The following is a 22,054-nucleotide window of genomic DNA, read 5'->3' as shown; positions in this document are numbered from 1 at the left end:
AGCTCCATGGTTGGTATGGCGTCTGCCAGGGCAATACAGGGAAAAAGGGCACAAAATGATTGTCTGCCGTTGCTTTCACGGAGGAAGGAATGAGTGAAGACATTTACCCAGAATCACCCACGACACTGTTTTTGCACCATCATGCATTTGGGATCTCAACCCAGAACTCCAGTGGGCGGGGGACACTGCGGGAACTATGGGATAGCTACGGGATAGCTACCCACAGTGCAATGCTCCGGAAATCAACGCTAGCCTTGGACCATGGTGCATGCCACCGAATTAATGTGCTTAGTGTGGCCACGTGCACTCGACTTTATACAATCTGTTTTACAAAACCGGTTTATGTAAAATCGGAATAATCCTGTAGTGTAGACATACCCTAAGAGAAAGGCACAGAAGTACTAGAGGAGCCTGTCAGTGTCTATTTGCTGCAATCAAGGGGAGTTAATCCATGTTAAATACAGCAGCAGCATCCAGCCAGGTAGGGAGAGCACACCATAACCGACACACACCAAGCTCACTGGCTGTGAAGTGGCTCCTAGAACTGAGGACGGGATCCTCACAGAAGGTCTGTCTAACTAGGTATATAGCCCCATGACCTTTGTGTCAAAGTGGGTGCCCCACCCCATGCCTAGGAGGTAGGGCAGCCCTGGTATTCCCATTGAGAGACTAGGTGACATGCCTAAAGTCCACTGGAAGCCTGTAGCAGAGCAGGGAATTTAACCCAGGTCTCCAGTGCCTTGACTGCAAGTCTGTCCTTCTGCCCCTCAGTCTGAGGACCAGACTCCTTGACATCATGTCTTTCCTTCTAGGAATGCCCTCCCCCTGAGTAAAACATGATTATGGATGATCATCCCACCTGGATCCTTCCAGTAAGAAGCAGCCCATCCATCCGTGCCAGTCCATTGAACTGTGTTGTTGCTATTGTGCAGGTTTGTGTCAAAGGAAGTGTCATCATTGCATTATTTTCAGTCGCATGTATTTCTCTCTCCTAGACACAGTGGAAATAACCCACTCCATGTGTCCGTACATTGCCAGTATCCCCCTCCTCACGCGAGGCCAGGCTGTTTCCAGATCCCCACCCACCCTGCCTTGGGTACACGTCTCTGCATCAACTCTCAACCCCAAAATTTAGCACAGAGACATGTTCCATCCAGTTCCCTCCACTGGCTCGAAGAGGATAGTTATCCTGGGGATGGATTGTAGGTTCTGGTGCTCTCAAAGCTCTTGTCATTACCCTAAGGTGCCAGATGCATGAGTGACCAGCTCCCAACATGGCCTGGGGAACTTGGTTCTTGCTCACTTATATTTTGGCTACAAATCTAATTGATACAGATTTTTCATAGCAAAATCCCCCAACTCTCCCAGGCTGGGCACTTCTTGCCTTTCCTTGGCACTCCAGACCATCCATCCAAGCACACCCATTGTCTCAGGTTCCTTATGATCCCAAGTGGAGAGAGAGATAGAAACCTCCCTTTATTTGCCAGGCAGAGGCAGCTTGAAGTGGGATTTGAGCCCCAGGGCGTTGTCCACTTCTTCTACCGGCTGCAGGTTGTGCCACTGGGCGATGGGTCGGCGGGGATTGGCCAGCATGTCTGACCAGTGGCGCAGCTGGTTGCCCGTGGCTCTGCAGCCCAGGAACAGCTTGCCGATCTGTTGGTTCTTGGTCACCTTGTCATGATCCCAGACAGAAATCACCAAGTCGATGTTCTGGAGGGAAGGCACAAATGGAACAGGTGAGAGAGAGAAGGAAGGAGGGGATGCATGGAAAGGGAGAATAAAGACAATAGAGGGCAGATAGAAAAGGAAGCAGAAGAAGGCAGGCAAAAGGATTCAGAGGAAAAGAAAATGAGGGAGCATGGCTAGAAAGAAAAGGGTGATTTTCCCATAGGGATGCCGTTGTAAAATGTTTTAATCCCTTCTCTCTGTGAGGGATATGTTCTCTGTCTCCTAAAATGTACCACTGGCCCCTGAGCAGGTTGGCTGGGGCTGCCTATGGAAAGGCATGTACGCCTCTGCATGAGTGTGTATAAAATCAATCAGGGAAGAGTTAAGTGGCTATTGCAGAGCAGATGCAGCTGGGTTTGTTAACCCTACATGCTTAGTGCCCCTGTCTAAAAGGAGGAAGAAGCCAGCCATGACTGGGGTTGGGCTGATGGGACAGACTGACTGACTGGCATGCATCCCCACCCCTTCTTGAAAACAAAGCATGAACTGGGATTTGGCTTATGCTTATCCCCTGGAAAGGGAAGGGCTTGGAGGTTCAGCTGGTTTGGCTGGGAGGGTCATGCTCACACCGGGAAGAGGGAGAACCCACTCTGAGATGCTTCCCATTCCTTTCCGTTACCTCCTGACCACTCCCCTGCTCCCAGCTGTGCTACAGAAAAGTGTGAGAAATACAGTATCTGGATCTGGAATGAAAAATGCAACCAGCAAGGTCCCCTACACATCCCCAGTGTAAATCCGGGGTGCAAGATTTCCTCTGAGGATGACAGCATCAGCCAAGATGGGGCAGCACCTGAAAGCCACTCACCCCTCCTCACTCAAATCCTTCACCTTCCTGAGTTCCAAACTCCATGTCTGTCTGTATTGCAGGAGACCCCTGTGTTGTAGGAGACACCACTTCATTTCCCTTAGCCTGGCAAAGCAACTGAGCAAGACTAAGCCACCATCACAATGGCAGCTCATGGCACCAACAGGACTATTTTTTTTTTTTGTCAGTACTCTCAGCTATAGCAGGCACTTCACAGCCAGTGACCTTGGGTTCATTGCTAGTGGTGCTGTCTGTTTCTGAATGCTCTCCCTGGCTGGGGAAACCTACCTGGATCTGGTTGAAAGGCACCTCAAAATTAAACGCCTCATTGAAGTAGGGGCTTAAAGTGCTCTTCTTGACACCTGTTTTCTTCTTCTTCCATTTCTTCTTGTTCAAGATAAGCTGCACTTTGACGAAGGGGTCTGAGAAACAAAGAGAACGTAGGAAGGAGTGGAGGGCATGGCCAACCAGTATCATTAATGCCATCCCTTGGTGCAAAGATTTCCGCAGCTTGCCCATGAAACATCTTCATAGACCATTGGCATTCAGAATTCTGCTAGCTTTCCTGGGAACTGGCCTCTGCATGGCTTTGCCAATGCACCTCAGTCCTGACCTAGAGGGCCCACTGCTGCTGTAGCCCACAGTGTTGGCAGTGCATCTCTGTTCTGACCTGCAGCAACTCCTGCTTTCCCAGCCCTGGGCTTCCCCCACAATTCAGCCAACCAACCTCAGTCCTGATCTGTGATATCTCCTGCAATTCCACACAGCTCTGCCAATGCACCTGAATCCCAACTTTCAGCCCTTCCTACTCCTCACAATGGTTGTGATGGGGCAAAAGGAGGAAGAGAGGTAGACGCAAAGGAGAGGCATAAGGCATGGGGGATCTAACTTCATATGCTAGGGGGTTCCTTTAAACACAGAACAGAATTGCTCCCAGCCCCATACACACAGAGGAGGTCTATCCTGAGCCCTTTCCACCTACAGACACAAAGTCCTCACACAAACTGTTTGGGGTTGCCCCCAGAGCCCTTCTTCTGAAGACAAATGCAGAAGTTGCCTATTGTACAAGCTTTTACCAAACGGTGTTACAAATATATGTTTGCAGTGTTGTTGTAGCCATGTTGGTCCTAGGATATTAGAGAGACAAGGTGGGTGACCTTTTTCATCAGCAGAAGTGGATCCAATAAAAGATATTACCTCACCCCTTATCTCTCTTGCAAATATATGGTGTAAGTGTTGGAAACTGGAACTAGACTATCAAACTCATTCATCCTCATTACCTGAGGCTGAATTTGAATCCACAACTCATACCATTGGTACCTTCTGTATTTCTGTCCGTCTTATCTCCACTCCCATTATAGCAATAGGAGTCAAGCCTGAATTGTGCTGGGGCAGAGATAGACCTGTGTTTAAGGAAAACCTGTCCAGTTGGAGCTTATCTGTCAATGCAGCGTCATGGTGTGTCCTTCCTTGTGTGCACCACACTCCCAAATCCCTCACTGAATAATCATTGTGGCCCCTTCCTCTTTACCTGATAATCCACTGGAGTCCATCCTCTTGAGCTTCTTGGCTTCCAAGATCACCACAGTGAGCTTGCTGGTGCTGGGGATGTATCGGAGTGAGAAACATATCTCCCCGAGGCGCTCTTGCTGTTAGAAACACAAAGTCAATTAATCTTGTATTCACTGAATTTTACCTTTTCCCCCTCTATTTGCAAATAATCTTCAGACACACCAAGAAACTGTCCAGTTTTATAACTAGACAAAATTAATAGCAAACTTCTACTTGTTAATTAGGAGTATTAAAACCAGGACTACAAACTATAGTTCATGCTATAACTGATGGAACTCATTTACATAACTTATGTAACTATTTTATGTAACTCTAATTACATAAATGGTATAATTTACAGTGAATAAGCAGCACAGCATGAATTTTGAACTGTAGATTTGACTGTCAACTTCAACATTTGCATTTCACACTGTTTTGGTTAGTAGCATTTCATCCAACCAGAGAACAGAAACAATTCCACATTGCCAATTCTTGTGATTCATATCATGAGTCTCATAATATTTGGTACTTTTCTTAAAATCCCAGCTCCTGGACTTCTGTCATCATAAGAGAATTTCCATTTTCAAACAACTTTTTAAAAGTACATTTCTAGTCTTCTGGCCTCATGATTAAAGAGGAAAGCTTGAAAATGTGAGTCTTAATGGCCCAAAAAGCAAGACAAATAAAAAGAACCCAATGTTTATTATTTTGAAAAATCTCATGATGTAGGGGGAGGAGGGTGCTGACTCATGACTTTTGACTGCCTGGCTTAGCCATCCTGCTTCTGTAACCAACCATCTCAGCACTCTTCACCCTTCTCCATCCCTTCCTCACTTACTGGCTCATTGCAGGGCACGCGGAGGGAGTAGCCTCTGTTCTCCTCACTGTGTGTGGAGGGGAAATCTGAGCAACCAGGCAGACTTTGCGCCCCTGTGCAATTGAGTAAGGGTTGCAACAGTTCTAGCCCATGGAACTTCAGCAGAAGTACTTGCTGATGAGAGAGGCGCTGCTCAACACGAGTGAAAGTGGTGGAATCAAGATTTCCATGGTAAGATCTGTGAGATATTTTGCCACTGGTTCAGTTTCCCTTTGCCCACTTGCTGCTCCCCTCACTCCAGGGGTTGACTTGCATACTCACCTCCATCTTACTGGCAGCAGTGAGCTCTTGCCACTGCTCAATCACGTGCTGCAGATCGAAGTCGCCCAGAGGCAGCCGGACCTCGCCAATGATGTCGTGTTTGGCAAAGCGGTTGAAGTCATAGATCTGCATCACCAGAGTGGATTCGGACATCTCTGCCTGGGGAATCTGTCCGGGAGGAGACGAGAAAGGAATTGCAGTGGGGGAGTTAATGATATCACTGTTGTGCTCTTCTGTTGGCACTCTGTCTCGTTAGTCTGGGGCAGCAGAGCTGTAACAGAGCTTCCCTCACTCCATTGCCACTCCTTTGTGCAAAAGGCACATCTGGGCCTGGGCAGGCTCTCCTCCTCTCCCAGAGTGAGAGTCAGCCTCCATGGTCATTCAGCACTAGGATTCCCAACACACTGCTCTGCTGGCCCTAAGCCCTGAGCAGGAAGGACCTCTGGGTCCTGGAAACCAAAGGAAGGAGGGAAGATTTGTTACCGGGATCATTTGCAGGAGGGGCCAATGAGAGGTGACAAGTCCCCGTTTCCCACTCAGACGCAGCAGAAGAAACTGGCAGGACACAGCAGTGTTTGTGCAGGAGACCAACGCTTTAGTCCTGCAGCTGTGTGTGTATAGTGCTGCACAACAAGGAGAGCAAACTGATTGTGCTGCAGCACACACGAGTGAGGGATTCAGGGGGGCAATGGAGGGGAGTGTGACAGGGCACTATGAGTAGCACCCTGGTTGCTGCAGCACTGGGACGAGTGCAGGCTTCCTTAAAGCCAATTTGTCAGTTTCTGCTGGGGATTAATGACCTTGGGGCGGTAATTGCTGGGCTAAGGAGGCAATTTGGCTCAGTAATGGGGAAGATGTAAGTGGGAGGAACAGGAGCTGGGGGAAGTTTGGAGGGTGAGCCTGAGCTGAGGAGAGATGGCCGTGTAGAAGTCTCCTCCCACTGTATAAGCCTGCAATGCATTCTATCATACTGTGTAAGTGAAAAATAAATAGCCATGTGGTAAAAGGGTAACAATCTGGTGTGTGTTGGTGGTTAAGAGAGCAAGAAACAGGCCAGGCAGTGTGGCACACTGGGTAGTGACAGAGCCGCCTTGTGACGGGGAAAAGGTGTAAGTATGAATGTAAGAAAATCTCAGACTCTGTTTCTTTATTCTCAAGAATCCAGGGCATAAAAGGGAATGTGTGGGTAAGAATGGGTGGGCCTGAGGACACATTCATCTTCTGCGTCTCTCCTCCTTGGCCTTACTCCTGCCACAAAGCAGGAGGATTTTGTTGGACGCGCAGCAGTGCTCTCACTAATAGGATCATGTCCTCCTCTTGCTCACTTGTTTGCCTTGCTTTCGTACATGCCACACTCTTTATCTGCACTGTGCAGGATCAGCACTAGCTATTTGATGTCTGCTTTCAGCTCACAAGCAGTGAGTCAAGAGCAATTTACAGCAGCAATCTGGATGAGAGGAAGTAGCTGAGAGTGTTTCTCACCTGGAAGGTGAAGGTCTCATTGAAGACAGGGTTCAGTGTCTTCCGGTAAACCTTGCTTTCATACTTCTTCCTCATATCAGATGTTAAATAGACAATAACATATGGGTCAGAGGTCCCCCCACTGTCCATGGCCTTTAAATCTGCTGCCTGCTTCACTCCAACCTTCATCTGAAAAATATCAACAGCAAAAGGTTATTCCATGTAAGGGGAGAGAGCTGGCTTGGCTTTACAGCCTTCCAGGTGGCTGTAGGCAAAGTCTGTTGCAACTGGACACAGAAAAGCATGGTAGGTGCTTGTTGTAGAAAGCAATGTTGGAGGTGCTGTTATGGATCAGTAGCCAGGAAGGCAGAAGGGACCCCGATGGCCAACTGGCGGGCTAGGACCTACTTAGTATCTGCAGCTGTGCCCATAGGTTTAGGGGAGGAACTGGAGCTGTGTGCACAGCAGAGGATCAGCATGCTGGCTGGCTGGTGTAGGGGTGGAAAATGTGATGGGCAAGGGGAAAAGGTGCAGAGCTGGCTCTGAAAGGAGAGGGTTTGGAATCCTATGATGGAGAAGAATCTGACCATGCAAGAAAAACGCATTTCCTGCCACTTCCTTGAGCTCCTAGTAGTTCACCCTGGCGTAGCGAGTCCTACCTCCTGGCTACGGAAGTTATACTCCAGGGAATACTGCAGCCTTCCTCGCTTCTCGTTCTCGAGTCCAGACTCCAAATCTTCCATATCTGGCTGGACCTACATCAAGAAAACAGCAGAATGTCTTCCAAAATAACAATGCTCATGAAGGTTCAAGACTGGAATCTTTGGGATTTCTCCATGGCTGGAGACTAGGGGCAACAATGCAGTTCTCTAACCATGTCACCATATTCCAGAGATGATGCTGTCAGCCCAAGCTGCTTGCTCCTTCCTGAGCAGATAAGAGTGAACCCCAAGCTCATTACACTGTACTGCAGGGTGATGCAGTCCTGGAGATCACTGTTTTAAAGTCATGTTTAGATTGTGACAAATGATGAAAAGATCCCTATTACATTCTGGGAATACGAGTCTGAAGACCGGCCACATTGAAGTGAAGCAAGCAAACAAAAATCAGGACAACCTCAGGATTATGCAAGGCTCCATCAATAAGCCGCAGTAGTCCAAAAAGGGACGCTGGTACGTCTTATTCTGCCACACTACACATAGATCTCTCTCATGCTGGCTGCTCCCAGACTCAAAGACAGACTGCATCATGTACTTCTGTTTTTCTTCCTCTGTTTCCATAGCTGATTAATTTGGAGCTCGTGAAAATGGGTAACTCATAGCACTAACTAGAACCATAAAGTCATCAGACAGGCAGGTGCTGGGGAAGTTCTTCATAAACATCTGTGCTAAACCATCCTCATTCTGGCCTGCAGCGCACATTGCTAATTTAGCCTGAGATCATTTCTGAACAGAAGCTGCCCCAGTTGGTAATTGGTCCTGCTTTGGGCAGGGGGTTAGACTAGATGACTTCCTGAGGTCCCTTCCAACCCTGATATTCTATGATTCCATGGCAAAACCCATAAGTTCTTGGCTCTCCAGCCTTGTTGGTCAGCTCACTAGAACATGCTGCTGCTTCTGAATGCATCTACCAGCTGTGGAGTAAGGCAGAGGAGGGACAATGGGAGGAGCATACCAGACTGGCAGTGGTGGAGCCATTGATGTTTTGCAAGTTGAGTTTCTCCTTCTTCTTGTGCTTCTTCTTGCAACAGCAGCACTTGATGATGCAGATGAGGAAGAGGATGAGGAGAAGGCCTGCCGCAACTGCGATGGCGATGAGAGCCCATTTGGGTACTGTTGCACCGTTTTGGAAACAAAGAGAGAAAATGGGGTTAGATCACTTTTTAATGGCATGCCTGTCTAGATAATACCTGTTTCTAGGGAGAGAATGTTATCAGGACTCCTGAGTTATCATCTGAGCCCTGGGCAAATCACTTAAGGACCAAATCGTGGACGTTAGGCACCTACATCCACATTTAGACGTCTAAATAAAAGTGGTCAGATTTTCAGAGATGTTGAGCTTTTGCAACTCCCCTGAACTAACTCAGAGCTGTGTGTGATCAGCACTTCTGAAAATGAGGCCACTGTGACTGATGTGCTGGAATATGGATTAATGAATTGTCTAACGCTTGGCACACCCATCTGAAAAGTCTGGCCTTATCTTCTCTGTGCGTAACATCCCTAGCTGTCAGGGTGGGGAGGGGGAGAATAACCCCATGGAGATGGATTGAGTGTCACATCCTGCACAAACACTGCCATGTCCTTTAAATCCCACCTGCTTATATCCTGGCAGGTTCCTTTATGTGCTTCCTGATCATCATGGGTTTGGGAGAAAACAAGCAGTAGTAAAAGGGGGGAGGGATAGCTCAGTGGTTTGAGCATTGGCCTCCTAAACCCAGGCTTATGAGCTCAATCCCTGAGGGGGCCATTTAGGTATCTGGGGCAAAAATCTATCAGGGGATTGGTCATGTCTTGAGCAGGGGGTTGGACTGGATGACTTCCTGAGGTCTCTTTCAACCCTGATATTCTATGATAAAGGGGTTGTGAATATCAGATCCAGCAGTGGCACATGCTATGTTCCCAGCCATCATTAAATGATGTGGCAGAGATGCCTCTGTTTGAGGAATCAGTATAGGTCAGCATGACAGAACCAGCACTGTAGCTGTGGGAATTCATAGTTATTTAGAGGTTAATATGTGGGCTCCCAGCTGAGCTATATTTGTTCTAAAGATCAGTTTTGCTAAGCTCTTGTACTCATGGTTGAATTTCGCCTGCAGTTCTGCAGCAATGGAACTGGCCTGGGAGTTGACTCCCTTAATGCAGGAATTTGCTGCAAAATACAAACTTTCACTTTGGAAAAAGAAATGTTCATGGCTGAAAAAACTAAAGGTATAGAACATAACCGGATGTAACAGCTGCACTATTGCCTCCAGGAGTCCGGAGACAGCCTGGAACAATCACTCTCTGACAGCCATGAACCACTGTGTTCATCTCACTAGGCTGTTAAATCTGAAACCTAAAGATACCAGTTTCCATGGTCTCATTGTTCACTCTTTCCTGGCTGATCTTCCTATCAGAAACATCCAGCTAAACACCTCCTCCTGCCACCCCAAAATAAACACTACGCTGATTGTACGAATCATTTTTAGATTTAGTGGGGTTAACAACTACCTACATTTTAAAAGTTTATCAGAAACTGCCACTGGAGTGCAGCACAACCCAGGAATCAGGCCACAGAAGTTCAAGCCCTTTCCTGGCCAAGGCCCTGGCACCAGGCTTATGCTGAACAGCCGAACACAACCCTAAAGTGTGGTGCCACTAGGTGGCTCTGTCATCATTTCCTAAATTCTCCCTTTCTTCATTGCTCTTTCTAAGGTGCCCAGTGGCTAAGGAAGCCCCCATTCAAACTTGGTCCTTAGGACAGAGTCATCACATTAAGCCATCCTGTCTCTGAGTTTTCACTTCAAATCACCATGAAGTGGAGCTGGAGGGGTGAAAAAGACAAAAGAGTTGGTTGGGAGAAGGGACCAGTAGACTCTGAGGCCAGGAGCAGTCTCCTCAGTCTGCAGGGTACACCTTCCTCTCTCCCTGGCTGCTGCAGAGGTTCGGGGGAGCTGAGGGCTTTAAAGCTTATGGTGGCAGCCATGGAGCTTTGGCTGGTGGCAGCCATCTGTGAGATCAAGGGTAAGTCCAAGAGGAAGCATGGTTGACTCAAGATGAATTCAGCAAATAAATTAATCCCTGATGAACCCAACACTTGTGCCCACTCTGCCACTTTAATTTACTCACAAGGTATTTTGTTAATAATGCCATCGATGAAGCCAGGCGTGGCAGTAGTCAGAGCAGCGGTCGTCGTGAGGGCACTGGGGGCAGTAGTGCTGTTTGAACTCATTTTGTTAGCCGTGAGTAGGTGTGGGTGAGCTGAAGAAACAAACACGATAAATGGGAAATTAATTTCCTTTGCACTGTTTGTCTCTCCAATCCCGGACTCCAGTAAGAGTAAATACATATAACACATGAAACAAACATAGTAAAATATGGACCAGATCTCCTCTGCAATAATGTGATAATTTGTATTATAATATTCAACCACTAGGTGTCTCTGTGTGCTGGATAGAATTCCAGGGTACGTCTAGACTACCCTCCATATTGGCGGGCAGCGACCGATTTCTCGGGGATCGATATATCGATCCCCGAAAGCGCTCCCGTCGACTCCAGAACTTCACCTGCACGAACGGCTGTAGCGGAGTTGACAGGGGGAGCCGCAGATGTCGATCCAGCACCGTGAGGACGACAGGTAAATTGATCTAAGATACTTCGACTTCGGCTACACTATTCATGTAGCTGATGTTGCGTATCTTAGATCGCCCCCGACCCCAGTGTAGACCAGCCCCCAGAGAGGTTGTAGTCCCTGATAAGCAACAGAAGAGGTTACGTCTTCACTACCAGCCGTATTGGCGGGTAGCAATTGATTTCTCAGGGATCAATATATCGCGTCTCATCTAGACGCCATATATCAATCCCCGAACGTGCTCCTGTCGACTCCGGAATTCCATCAATGCGAACGGCTGTAGCAGAGTCAACATGGGGAGCTGCAGATGTCGATCTCGCGCCATGAGGACGGTAGGTAACTCGATCTAAGATACTTTGACTTCAGCTACGCTATTCACGTAGCTGAAGTTGCATATCTTAGATCGATCCCCCCCCAGTGTAGACCAGCCCAGAGATAAAGTTGGTACCCAAGCTATGCGGAAGTCTGTTTGATTGTGTCTGTCATCTGTGCTTTTGTTTAATAAATGCCTCCTATTTAAGAAAGACTGTGATTCTATGTAATGTGACTGTCTCCTCCTAAAGAGAAACTTCTGGAAAGGGGACAGGGAGGATGAAGGCTCCACTTACGCTCATGGTGCTTACCTGCAGCCATTGCCTCAGGTGGGAGAGACTGAGGAGCTGGAGGTGTAGGAGTTATGCTCCCTCCCAACCCTACAAATGTCAAGGATCCAGGAGGAAAGGAACTTCCTTCTCCACAGATACAGGAGCCATTTGGCGCTGACCTGTCCCTGTGGCAGCATGGCTGGAACAGGAGTTGCATTTGCATTGGCTGAATCCCCTTGCTCAGTAGTAGCCTCAGAGGGGACCCGCAGTAGGTAATAGAGGATGCCAGAGAGAGCAGTTTCTTTTCTGCTCCGTTCTCTTCCTTCCCCAGCCCAGCTCCTGAATTCTGTTCATGGGGCAAATGAGTATCCACATGAAGCAATGGAGGGGGAGATAGTGGAAAGTCAGTGATCCGTGCATGGAGTGCTCAACTCTGCATACAGAATCATGGGCCCCTTGCATTTATAGTACACCCATATGTCCCTAAAGATTCCAACATGCTTGGGAAGTGTTACAAACCACACAGACAGACCTCTGTTTTCACTCACTGAAATGCAACCCCCTCTGGGGTGGAAAGTAAAAGAGGATTAGAAGCAGTCTGTAACTCAACACTGCAGTTGAGCACAGGAAGTGGAGAACACAGTGTCCAACTGAAACCACAGCACGTTAGTAAACTTGGAGCATACTAGACACTAAGAACTGCATCCTAGTACACCATCTTCGTTATGATGCTGTGCAGGATCTGGGAGCCTCCAGCCCTGAGACATGACTGCATCTTCGCCTCCACTATGTTAATCATAGCCTCCAGCACTGGGTTAACATCTCATTACCTTTATAGACATGTACCATGGCATCAAGTATTGGACCCTTAATCCCCAGGCTGTGACTGCATTAACTTGGCTCTATGAGAGCATTGCATCTGGCACCCACCAGCGTGGAAACACAGTCATATGGCCAGTGGGACATTACAGCATGGATAGGTGGAAGGAAAGGAGAATCATGTCATCTATGAATGTCCAGTGTGATAGGGCAAGGCCAGATGGCTACAGTAAAGTACTGAGGAACAGGTATGTTAGCCCCAGGCTAAACAAATCCCTAGGACCATGGTAACCAAATGGCAGTTGCTCAGGTTAATCAAGGCACCTTGGGCAATTAAGATCTTTCTAGAAGGCAGTGGAGATAGCTACTTTGATTAGAACAGCTGCAGCCAAAACATCAAGGCAGGCTAATCAGGGCAACCTGGGTTATAAAGGAGCTGCACTCCAGTCAGGCAAGGAGAAACCAGGGAGAGGAAGTGTGTGTGAGGAGTGGGACAAGAAGGCACAAGGAGCTGAGACTGAGACTGCCGACTATGAGTAAGGATGTGCTGCTTGAGACTAAAGGAGTACAAGCATTATCAGACAGCCAGGAGGAAGGTCCTGTGGTGAGGATAAAGAAGGTGTTTGAAGGAGGCCATGGGGAAGTAGCCCAGGGAGGTATAGCTGTCATGCAGCTGTTACAGGAGGCACTATAGACAGCTGCAATCCAAAAGGCCCTGGGCTGGAAGCCAGAGTAGAGGGCAGGACTGGGTTCCCTCCAAACTTCCCAATTCCTGATCAGACACAGGAGGAGTTGATCCAGACTGTGGGTTCCACCAGAGGGGAAGATCACCGAGGTGAGCAAATCCGCCAATAAGTGCAGGACCCGCCAAGGTAAAGGAGGTACTTTGTCACACCAGCAACCACACATCAGCCTTTTTTCCAGAATTAACAGGAAGAGATTATTTATTAAATGAATCAACAAGGAGAAGAGAGGTTTGGGATATGTGTATGTGAGGGTACTAACAATGGGCCAGGCCCCATTACTCAGCTGAACAGTAACTCTCACAACTCATCCCATTGACTTCAATTATTTATAGGACTATAGCATCAAGAGATGCCTCCAAGATCAAGGTCTTGTTGTGCTTGATGTTTAACATACACATATTGAGAGACAGTCCCAAGCCCAAAGACCTTACAGTCTAAACAGACAAAGAATGGGAGACATAGAAGCACAGAGAAGAAAAGTGACATACCTCTCCTGTGTCCTGGGCCAGTGCAATAGCTATTTGACCATATTGTCTCCCCTGGAGGTAACCATGAATAATAGCTCAGCGTTGTGCACAAAGGGGTCACAATCTGGCCTAATGTTGGCTGAGTCGGAAGCAAAAGGAAAAATTGCTGTGATAGTGAGTCAGCAATCAGAGAAGTCCTTAGTAGAGACTTCAGCAGGAGGCAGTATGTGCTAGTGGATGGAGCACTAGACTGGGAGTCAGGAGACCTGATCTATTCCTGGCTCTGCTACTGCCCTGCTGGGTGACCTTGGGCAAGTCACTTCACCTCTGTGCCTCAGTTTTGCCATCTGTAAAAGAGGGATAATGATTCTGACCTTTGTAAAGTGCTTTGAGATCTGCTGCTGAAAAGCTCTAGGTGTCATTAGTATTATTACTAGGAATGTTTACACAATTACAATAAACAAGGCCCTTCCCCCAAGCAAGAGTGGGCAACACCTGTCCATGAATGTGCTGGGTGCTGGCCAGTCAATAATCAAAACCAGGTGTGTGGATCTCTTCCCTGGAATAATATTAATAAATGGCGGGCCAGAATGATGTGATGGACACTGCAAAGTATGTGCCTGTTTACCTTGGCTCCCAGCAGCCACTTGCTGAAGGTGACCATGTCTGCATTTAATGAGAAAAGGCAAGTTTATATTGCCTGCCATGCTGCCACTCAGCAAAGAGACAAGTCGTGGGCAGAGAATATTCCTAAAGAGAAACTTCCCTTGGCTGAGTTTTGTTGAGAATGTCTCATAACAGTAATAAATGCACACAGAGCTTTGTGTTTTCAAAGTGATTCACAAACCTCAGCTAATGATTTAATTAAATTCAAGGCTAGTATAACTTGCAGTATAGTAGTACCTAGAGGCCCCAACTGAGATCAGAGTTCTGCTAACACTGAGCACTTTTGAAATTCCCATGTAAATTTCCAAACATCAGGCAGGCAGAACAAAGAATGGACTCTATTCAGTGCTGAAGAAAGGCATTTCAGAATTCTCAGCACACATTTGTCTGAAGTAAAATGTACTCCAAAGCATCCATTAGAAAATACTTCAATTAATTTTGTTTTAACTTCAGTGAAAAAATTCTTTAATTTAAATATTCCCCTGCAGTGACAGCAACTCTAACCAGCTGCTAGTGCCTTGAATCAGAAAGTGAAAACTGTAAACAAAAGTGAAAGTAACCTGTGCAGTTGTGCCTCCAAGCTTCATGAAATGCGAAAAGAGAATCCATAAAAATAGTGCAAAGCGAATTACATTTTTAATGGTCTTGCACTTTTAATAATCCAATATGGTGTGTTCAGTAGCCCAGGTAAAGAACATCGGGTTTCTACTTGTGTACATTTCCCCCCTGAAATCTGTGTGTAAACTGTCCGATTAGAAATGTATTCCCATTCACACTTAATTTAAGAAAGCCAGTGCAGGAATTTCTACTGCCTTTGTTGCATAATAGACTTCTATAGTGATGCCCAAATTTCTAGACTTTGGCTCAGACCACGCACCCAGATGTGGGAACAAAAATGCCACTTACACCCATATGCCTAAGGCAGCAAGATACAGGGTCCAGGTATTGTAGAGATATGTTCATGAAAGACTGTGATTTGGAGTTGCTCTCTCATAAGGGATAGTGTTGTGAGTGTGGGAATTTGGAGATGTACCTGGGGAGGGTGCTGGGGACCACATGGCTGTGGGCCGCAACTCACTGCAGAAGCTCTCCAGTTTGTTTTATTAAGTGTTATTCCTTTCTCATTCACTGGCTTGTTATTTAATGAACCCCAAGATTGTTATAGGCATGTAGTAGTAAGCAAGGTTATTTGCCTGCATACTCCCTCTGTGGCGCAAGTGAGCAAGGAATGGGTGAGGAACAAGCATAACCTTGGCTCCAACTCCCTACTCATTGAGCCAGCTTGGGGTAAGTAGGACTTTACTGATGGTAATATAAATTCCTACTCCAGGAGAGCAAGAAGGAAGCATGGCGACTCAAAGGGGAGTCTCTGAGGCAAAATGTCTGCTGGGGCTACTCCCTGGTTGATGCAGCTTTGGCCTCACCCCTTGCTCAGGGCTGTGTTGTTTAGTTACAATCTAACCCCAGGAATATATAAGTTGTGGGACAATAAGCTGGTTCCTCATATAAACATGGAACAAATGGATCTTTGGCATGTGCCACGCCCTCAAGATAACTATGGCAAACAAACAGTCATAACTCTCCGCTGGCATCCGGAACAGAGCATCAGGAAAAATGTCCCACTGCACTGAATGATGTGGATTTGATCAAATTCATAGTATCCAGTCCAAGCACATACACAAACAGGCACACACAAATGCCAGCATGCACAAGGATAGGCATGTGAGCAGAGACTCAGAGATTCTTACTCTAGGTATAAACATCCACCCACACGGACCTACACACGTATGCACATATTGAATATACGGAATGTACACATGTATATATTAAAAATAGACACGTAGTGTCACACAAGCACACCCGAATATAGACATACTCTTACAAATACATTCACATATGTAATGGATAGCTACAAATGCACACACATGCTCTATACATACACACGCACTTTATACATACACACAGGGCCTGATTCTCATTTATATTGTAGCCTCTTTATATTGCTCTGGCAGCAAAAAGGGGCCTTAAAGTCAGAGTACATTACATCACTGCCAGAGTGGTTTAAAAGGGCCTGAGTGTATATGAGAATCAAGCTCATGGTCTGCATCGATGCACTGCTATGTTCACCAGACAGACTAACTGTTTATTGGCAGGAGCCTTAGAAATGGGAAGGAAGGAAGGAAAACCCACATTCAAATGGCTGGGGCGCAACGGCAGAAAACAATAAAGTAAGAGAAGGGAAAGACCACAGATACTTCTGTGTCATCTTTCACTAGATCTCAAAGTACGACATAAAATTAGCTCTACAATACTCCTTTGAGGGAGCTAAAGGATCTCATCCTCCACCTCTGGGGTGGAAATACGGCAGCTGCTAAACAGCACACAACAACACTACACAACAGTTTAGGATAGGAGGTGACGAACAATGTATCCAACTGAAACCACAAGGGGATTTGGTTAGGACAGCAGGGACTAACCCCCCTGCTCATTCTAAAAGTGCCACAGACATTCTAATGTGTTAGCTGCAGGACAATACTGAGATTCAGGGGCAGGGCTGTGTGGGAAGCTTGCTGGCTCCCCTGTTATCCTTTTTCACCTTTCCTTCTCTAGCACCCAACTCCTCCAGGCCCAGGACAGCTTTCTTCTCAGGAGAACACGTCATCTGCCACGAATGCAACATGTATGCCTGGCTACACACCCTGGAGTGACGTTCAGCCCGAGAATGGGTGTGCGCCTGTCACAGATTAATGTGTGGGTGTGTACACACACAAAGGTGGGAACCAGGTGTCCGCAGCAACTCCTTTCCACTGCCTGTTAATTTCCTGGCAACGCTCCTGCTTTACTGGGTGTTGTTAAAGGTCAGAGATTAGTGTCCCAAGGCTACCTCCCAGGAAGTCTCTCCAGGCACCTAATTACTTAACATTGCAGAAAATTGGTTTCTGGTGCTATTCTCCTCCCAACACCTTCTGTAACCCAAGGGCTCTATTAACATTCTGGGCTGGCTCCTCCACTGGTGTCAATTAGCATAGCACTACCCACATGAATGGAAAGATGCTGACTTTTATACAGAGACAGCTCCTTAATTGGTGTCAGCCCATCAACGTTCCCTTCGATGGTGCTCTCCTAATTAGCACAGCTGAGAGCCTGTCCCTATATATAGAAAGCCAGTGATGGGCTGTCTTGTGTTTGATAGGTAGGATACCAGGCTGATTTTCTGAGGTTTAAGCTTAATCAAAAACAGCAAGTCACATGTGGTCAATCTGTGTGTGTAATGGGGCAGGGATTAGCCCTGATGCATTAGCAGAGCTGTTTAGCTTTCTCAATTTCCCCTCAAGCAGGAAGAACTAAGCAAGACATTTTAGCTACTTTTTACTTCTCTGCTCTCTCTTTATGCTTCAAATTCTAGGGCCCCATTCTTCTTCCACTGCATCTGAGCAACTGCCACTGACTTCAGTCCCAGTTACTGCTATTAGGTGTAAGAAATATCCTGCCCCAGTATGTTACACTGCAATACCCTTTCAGTAGGAGAAAGTTAGTACAGAGCAGGAGGGGTTCTGTTGTTCTGGTACTCACTCACTCAGAGTAGGGATAAATCTCTGAGCTTTATAAGGCAGCTGCAGGCCCTTCTATCCTGGCTTGTTTGTATGGGAGGATCTCTGGAGATGGGGGAAGCTTCTACTCAGCTGGAAGTGTTCACTTGAGCTACAGTTGTTCCAGTTTAGGTTGGTTGTGTGGAAGACAGTGGTCAAGGTGGAAGGAAGCAGAAAGCTGTGCAATATGGATCACTGGTGATGGTGCCAGAGCTTTTTATATCTAAGCCATCTTGGTAGATTGTAGGTTCACATTAGGGGGGTCTTTCACATCCATTAATATAGCAGGGGAGGACCCACAAGAAGTGCAGGTGCAGTTAGCTCTGAGATTTTTATGGAGAAGGACTGCTCTCTCCCCAACAAAGTTGAGTTCCAAAGAGACTTAGAGATTATACAGTGCAATATTGGTATTGGTGCAAATATATACTAAACCAGATCCTCAGCTGGTGTAAATCAGTAGCTTTTCAATGGATCTCCAGAGAGCTATGCTGATTTACATCAGCTGAGGAGCTGGCCCAGGGTAAATATCGATAACCTATCCAGTCAGGTGAACAAGTAGGAGCGAGCAAACATCAACCCATCAAGGAAGATTCTTTTCCCCCAAAACTACGCAAGCAAATAAATACTTAAAGATAGTTTTTGACTGGTTAGTAACTAAAAATGAGTGAATACTGCAAAATATTTTTTGCCAATATTTTCTCAACTGTTTGCATTTATTTCAGCTAACGCTGCAGGCTTTTCTGTGTTTATTTTCCGTGAATAGTCTAAGAAATAAGTTTCCTGGGAGTCTTGCATGGTGACCCAGGATATCTTGGTTCAGTTCTTCTCTCTGCCACAGATCTCCTGTGTGACCTTGAAGAAGTCATTCAATCTCCCTCAGTCTCAGGTCCCAGTCTGTAACAGAGACAATCATTCTCTTTCTCCCACATGTTGTCTGACTTGTCTATTAGACTGTAAGCTCTTTGGCACAGGGTCTGCCTTGTATGTACTTATACACCACCTATCTTTATGGGGTCTCTATCTCAGAGCAACTCTAATACAAATAATTAACAGTTATGATCCTGGCAAAGTTTCTGGTGAAATGGAATGTTAAGCAAAAAAATTGAAGAATATTTACTGAAGTCAAACTAAGAATTCACTGTCATGTGCATTTGTACAGTACAATCCGAGCATAGGCATAGTATGATTCCTATATTTGGAAGGGCAGGGGACTTACCACTATTAATAATAGGTATAGGTCTAACTTCCAGATTTACCAATTTAGTGGTATTTAAATTACAGTGTACTTAATGAGTGAGTCAGGGTGGAGGTGGCACTCTCTCCCCAAGCTCCGCTATGTGGGGCTGGCCAGCTCGGGCAGCCCTGCCATGCGGAGCTGGCCTGAGCCACCTGGCATCGCCACTCCCCCACCCCAAACATTCTTCTGTCCCCCACCCCCACCCCCGAGAGGGCATGCCCCACAGTTTGAAACCTCTGGTATACAGTTTGGGCGGCAACACCACTACATGCCCACACACACAAAATCTCAGCCCATGAATCTAAGCAGGTAACAGGAAAGTACCTTGTGTCCTGTCAGAGAAGTATGAATTTGAAGACTGAACACTTGCAATAAAACTGCTCACAACCAGACTCCAGAATAAGAATTCTTTGGAGACATTATTCAGTGAATAACTTTGGTAACAAATAAACTGGAGAAAATCACTATTTGTTTGTGGAGCATTCACAGAGAAAAATCGGGGAATGATGTGGAATAAATGCTTCAATAGGCATTAATGGCCAAGTTATACTAGTAACTAAAGAGGATCTGTTGGATTTTCTCTGATTTGAACAGGTTGCTTCCTGTCATGATATAATGAAGTAGATCCCATTGCAAGACTAGCAAATAGAAGCCCCCTATGAGTTTTCATTCTCCATAGACAGGTCCCCAACCTTCTGCACCTTCCAGCTGATTTGTGCTGCTCTGGCAGTTCAAAGCAGCCCTAAAGCTAGCTTAACTGGTTACTTGAACACTTCTATTGTCTACAGGGGATCTTCAGGGGGCAAGTTGCCATAACAATTCATACACTGCCCCCACTTCTGGTCATGTGGAAAAGGCGGCATAGTCCCACTGTCCCTATCCCACATTGATCCCCAGGTGCTGGAATGGCCCCTTAGCACCATGGGCAGATGGTGTAAATCAAAGCAATCTTCAAACTGCTGTAGCTTGCTCTTATGGAAGCCTTCACCCACTTCCACTCTCCCTGTGTTGGGCTGTGTGTATTATGGGCCCGCCCAAGGATCTGGCCCAGATTATCAGCTGGTGAAAAATGGGGTAGTTCTAATCTGTAGCTATGCTGATTTATGCCCTGGCAGGATCTGGCCCCATGATATATAAAATATGCAGTGGCACATAAAAGGTCATGTCATACCACATATTTCTGAAATCTTTCCTCAAATGGCCAACTTTATACTATACTTTATACAACTTCCCTCAGTAGTTTGCATGGAAGTCAAGCATGGAACTGATTTCCTTTCCCCAAATCTCTTCTCCCCTCAACCCCATCAGGCTAAGTATGCTGCATGCTAGATAGTTATTGGCCTACCAGTCAGCAAGCTGGCTGCATTTCAACAGAGCTGTATGTATATTGTCTGTAAAGAACTTTGGGTCCCATCAGGATGGAAGGTGCTACACCATCGTTGTACAATAGTACTGTTTGCAGTGCATTTGATCGGAGACAGAATAAATATACAGGAAATACCTTTATTCTGACCACCAAAGTTGGACAATGAACAATTCTGTTTATCCTATGGGTGACTGCAGTAAACAATAGAGCTGAAACTAGCAAAAATCCATACTTGCCCACCAGCCATTGAATGCTTAACATTCTGCAAACAAGCCCCTCCAGCTGTCCCCTAATGCGCAGGAAATGAATGCTGTGCACAAGAATGAATATACCCAAGCTACAGGGCACTAAGCTGATTGAACGGAATAAAGCTTGGCTTCATTCTGGGATTTCCCAGGAGAGAGATACTCATTATCGCTGAGAGAGATACATCTGAGCTTGAGGGCAGACAGGGATCTAGGTTACAGCTCCTATAGGAGTCAATGGGGTTGCACACAGAGTGGAATTTGGCCAGTAATTTTGTATCAGATAAGCAGGTAGGGGCTATATAAGGGGAAGGAAATCACTTACCTCTTTGTTTCCAGCCTCCCTTTTCCCCTTCTTCTGGGTATATAGATTCTTCTTCCTACCTCGGAACCTGAAAAGGACCCATTGTTGTGGGGCCCATTAGCCCTCAGCTCAGCACACAGAGCTGGTGGCTCACAACAGGGATCACCGTGTTTCTGTACAGTGCAGTCCAAACAGGAAATTCTTCTTTGCGAGCTGAGAAACCAGACCGATTGGAAAGGCTCTAGGAAGCCCCACCTTAGGCATTGACTTATTCACCTGCACACAAAAAAGCCACTGCGGGAACTCCCAGTGGGACCAGGAAGCAAAATCAAGAGACTGTCTCATGCCTGGGGACAAGCTAACAGGCTGAAGAAACTGGAGGCAACAGGTATTGTTACTCTGCTGCTTGTTTGCATCAGGGGGACAGGAACCTCTGAAGTGGGCAGCTTAATTAAATTTGGTATTAATTATCTTCCTTATTTTGACCCACCTCAGCACACCTGACACTTCCGCTTTCTGTTAAAGCCACTTGCTATAGGCTTTTCCTCACTGGGGAAGTTTGGGGCAGGAGTCATTAGTAGCTACCCCACAGCCAGTGTTTCTACACCACTGTCTACAGAAGGGGTGGGCAAACTATGGCCCATGGGCCAAATCTGGCCCACCATTCATTTTAATCCATCCCTCGAGCTCCCACGGGGGAACAGGGTCTGAGGCTTGCCCCACACCGGTGCTCCAGCCGGGGAGCAGGGTCAGGGTCCGCTCCGCATGGATCTCAGAAGCAGTGGCATGTCTCCCCTATAGCTCCTATGCTTGGGGCAGTCAGGGGGCTCCGCTCCACATGCTGCCCCTGTCCCTAGTGCCGCCTCCACAGCTCCCATTGTCTGGGAACTGCAGGGGCGGCACCTGCGGACAGAGCAGTGTGCAACAAGGCTGCCTGGCTGCAGCTCTGCATAGGAGCTGGAGGCGGGGGACATACCGCTGCTTCTAGAAGCCGCTTGAGGTAAGCGCCACCTGGAAC

The 22,054-nt window shown here is 46.8% G+C and overlaps 1 protein-coding gene across 1 annotated transcript; it reads right to left on the bottom strand.

Moving 5' to 3' along the window:
* Positions 1-387: 387 nt before the first annotated feature.
* On the bottom strand, positions 388-21,084 carry SYT8 (synaptotagmin 8). The gene is made up of 9 exons (XM_032770664.2): positions 21,058-21,084; positions 10,511-10,642; positions 8,358-8,515; positions 7,343-7,438; positions 6,705-6,872; positions 5,223-5,390; positions 4,065-4,182; positions 2,822-2,955; positions 388-1,710 (listed from the first exon to the last, which is right to left on the bottom strand). The coding sequence occupies exons 2-9, from the start codon at positions 10,611-10,613 to the stop codon at positions 1,477-1,479; spliced, it is 1,179 nt and encodes a 392-aa protein (XP_032626555.1). The 5' UTR covers positions 10,614-10,642; positions 21,058-21,084; the 3' UTR covers positions 388-1,476.
* Positions 21,085-22,054: the final 970 nt, after the last annotated feature.

Source organism: Chelonoidis abingdonii, chromosome 4 (genome assembly GCF_003597395.2).
Source record: "Chelonoidis abingdonii isolate Lonesome George chromosome 4, CheloAbing_2.0, whole genome shotgun sequence".
Lineage (NCBI taxonomy): Eukaryota > Metazoa > Chordata > Testudines > Testudinidae > Chelonoidis > Chelonoidis abingdonii.
This window is presented reverse-complemented; position numbering and strand designations above follow the sequence as displayed.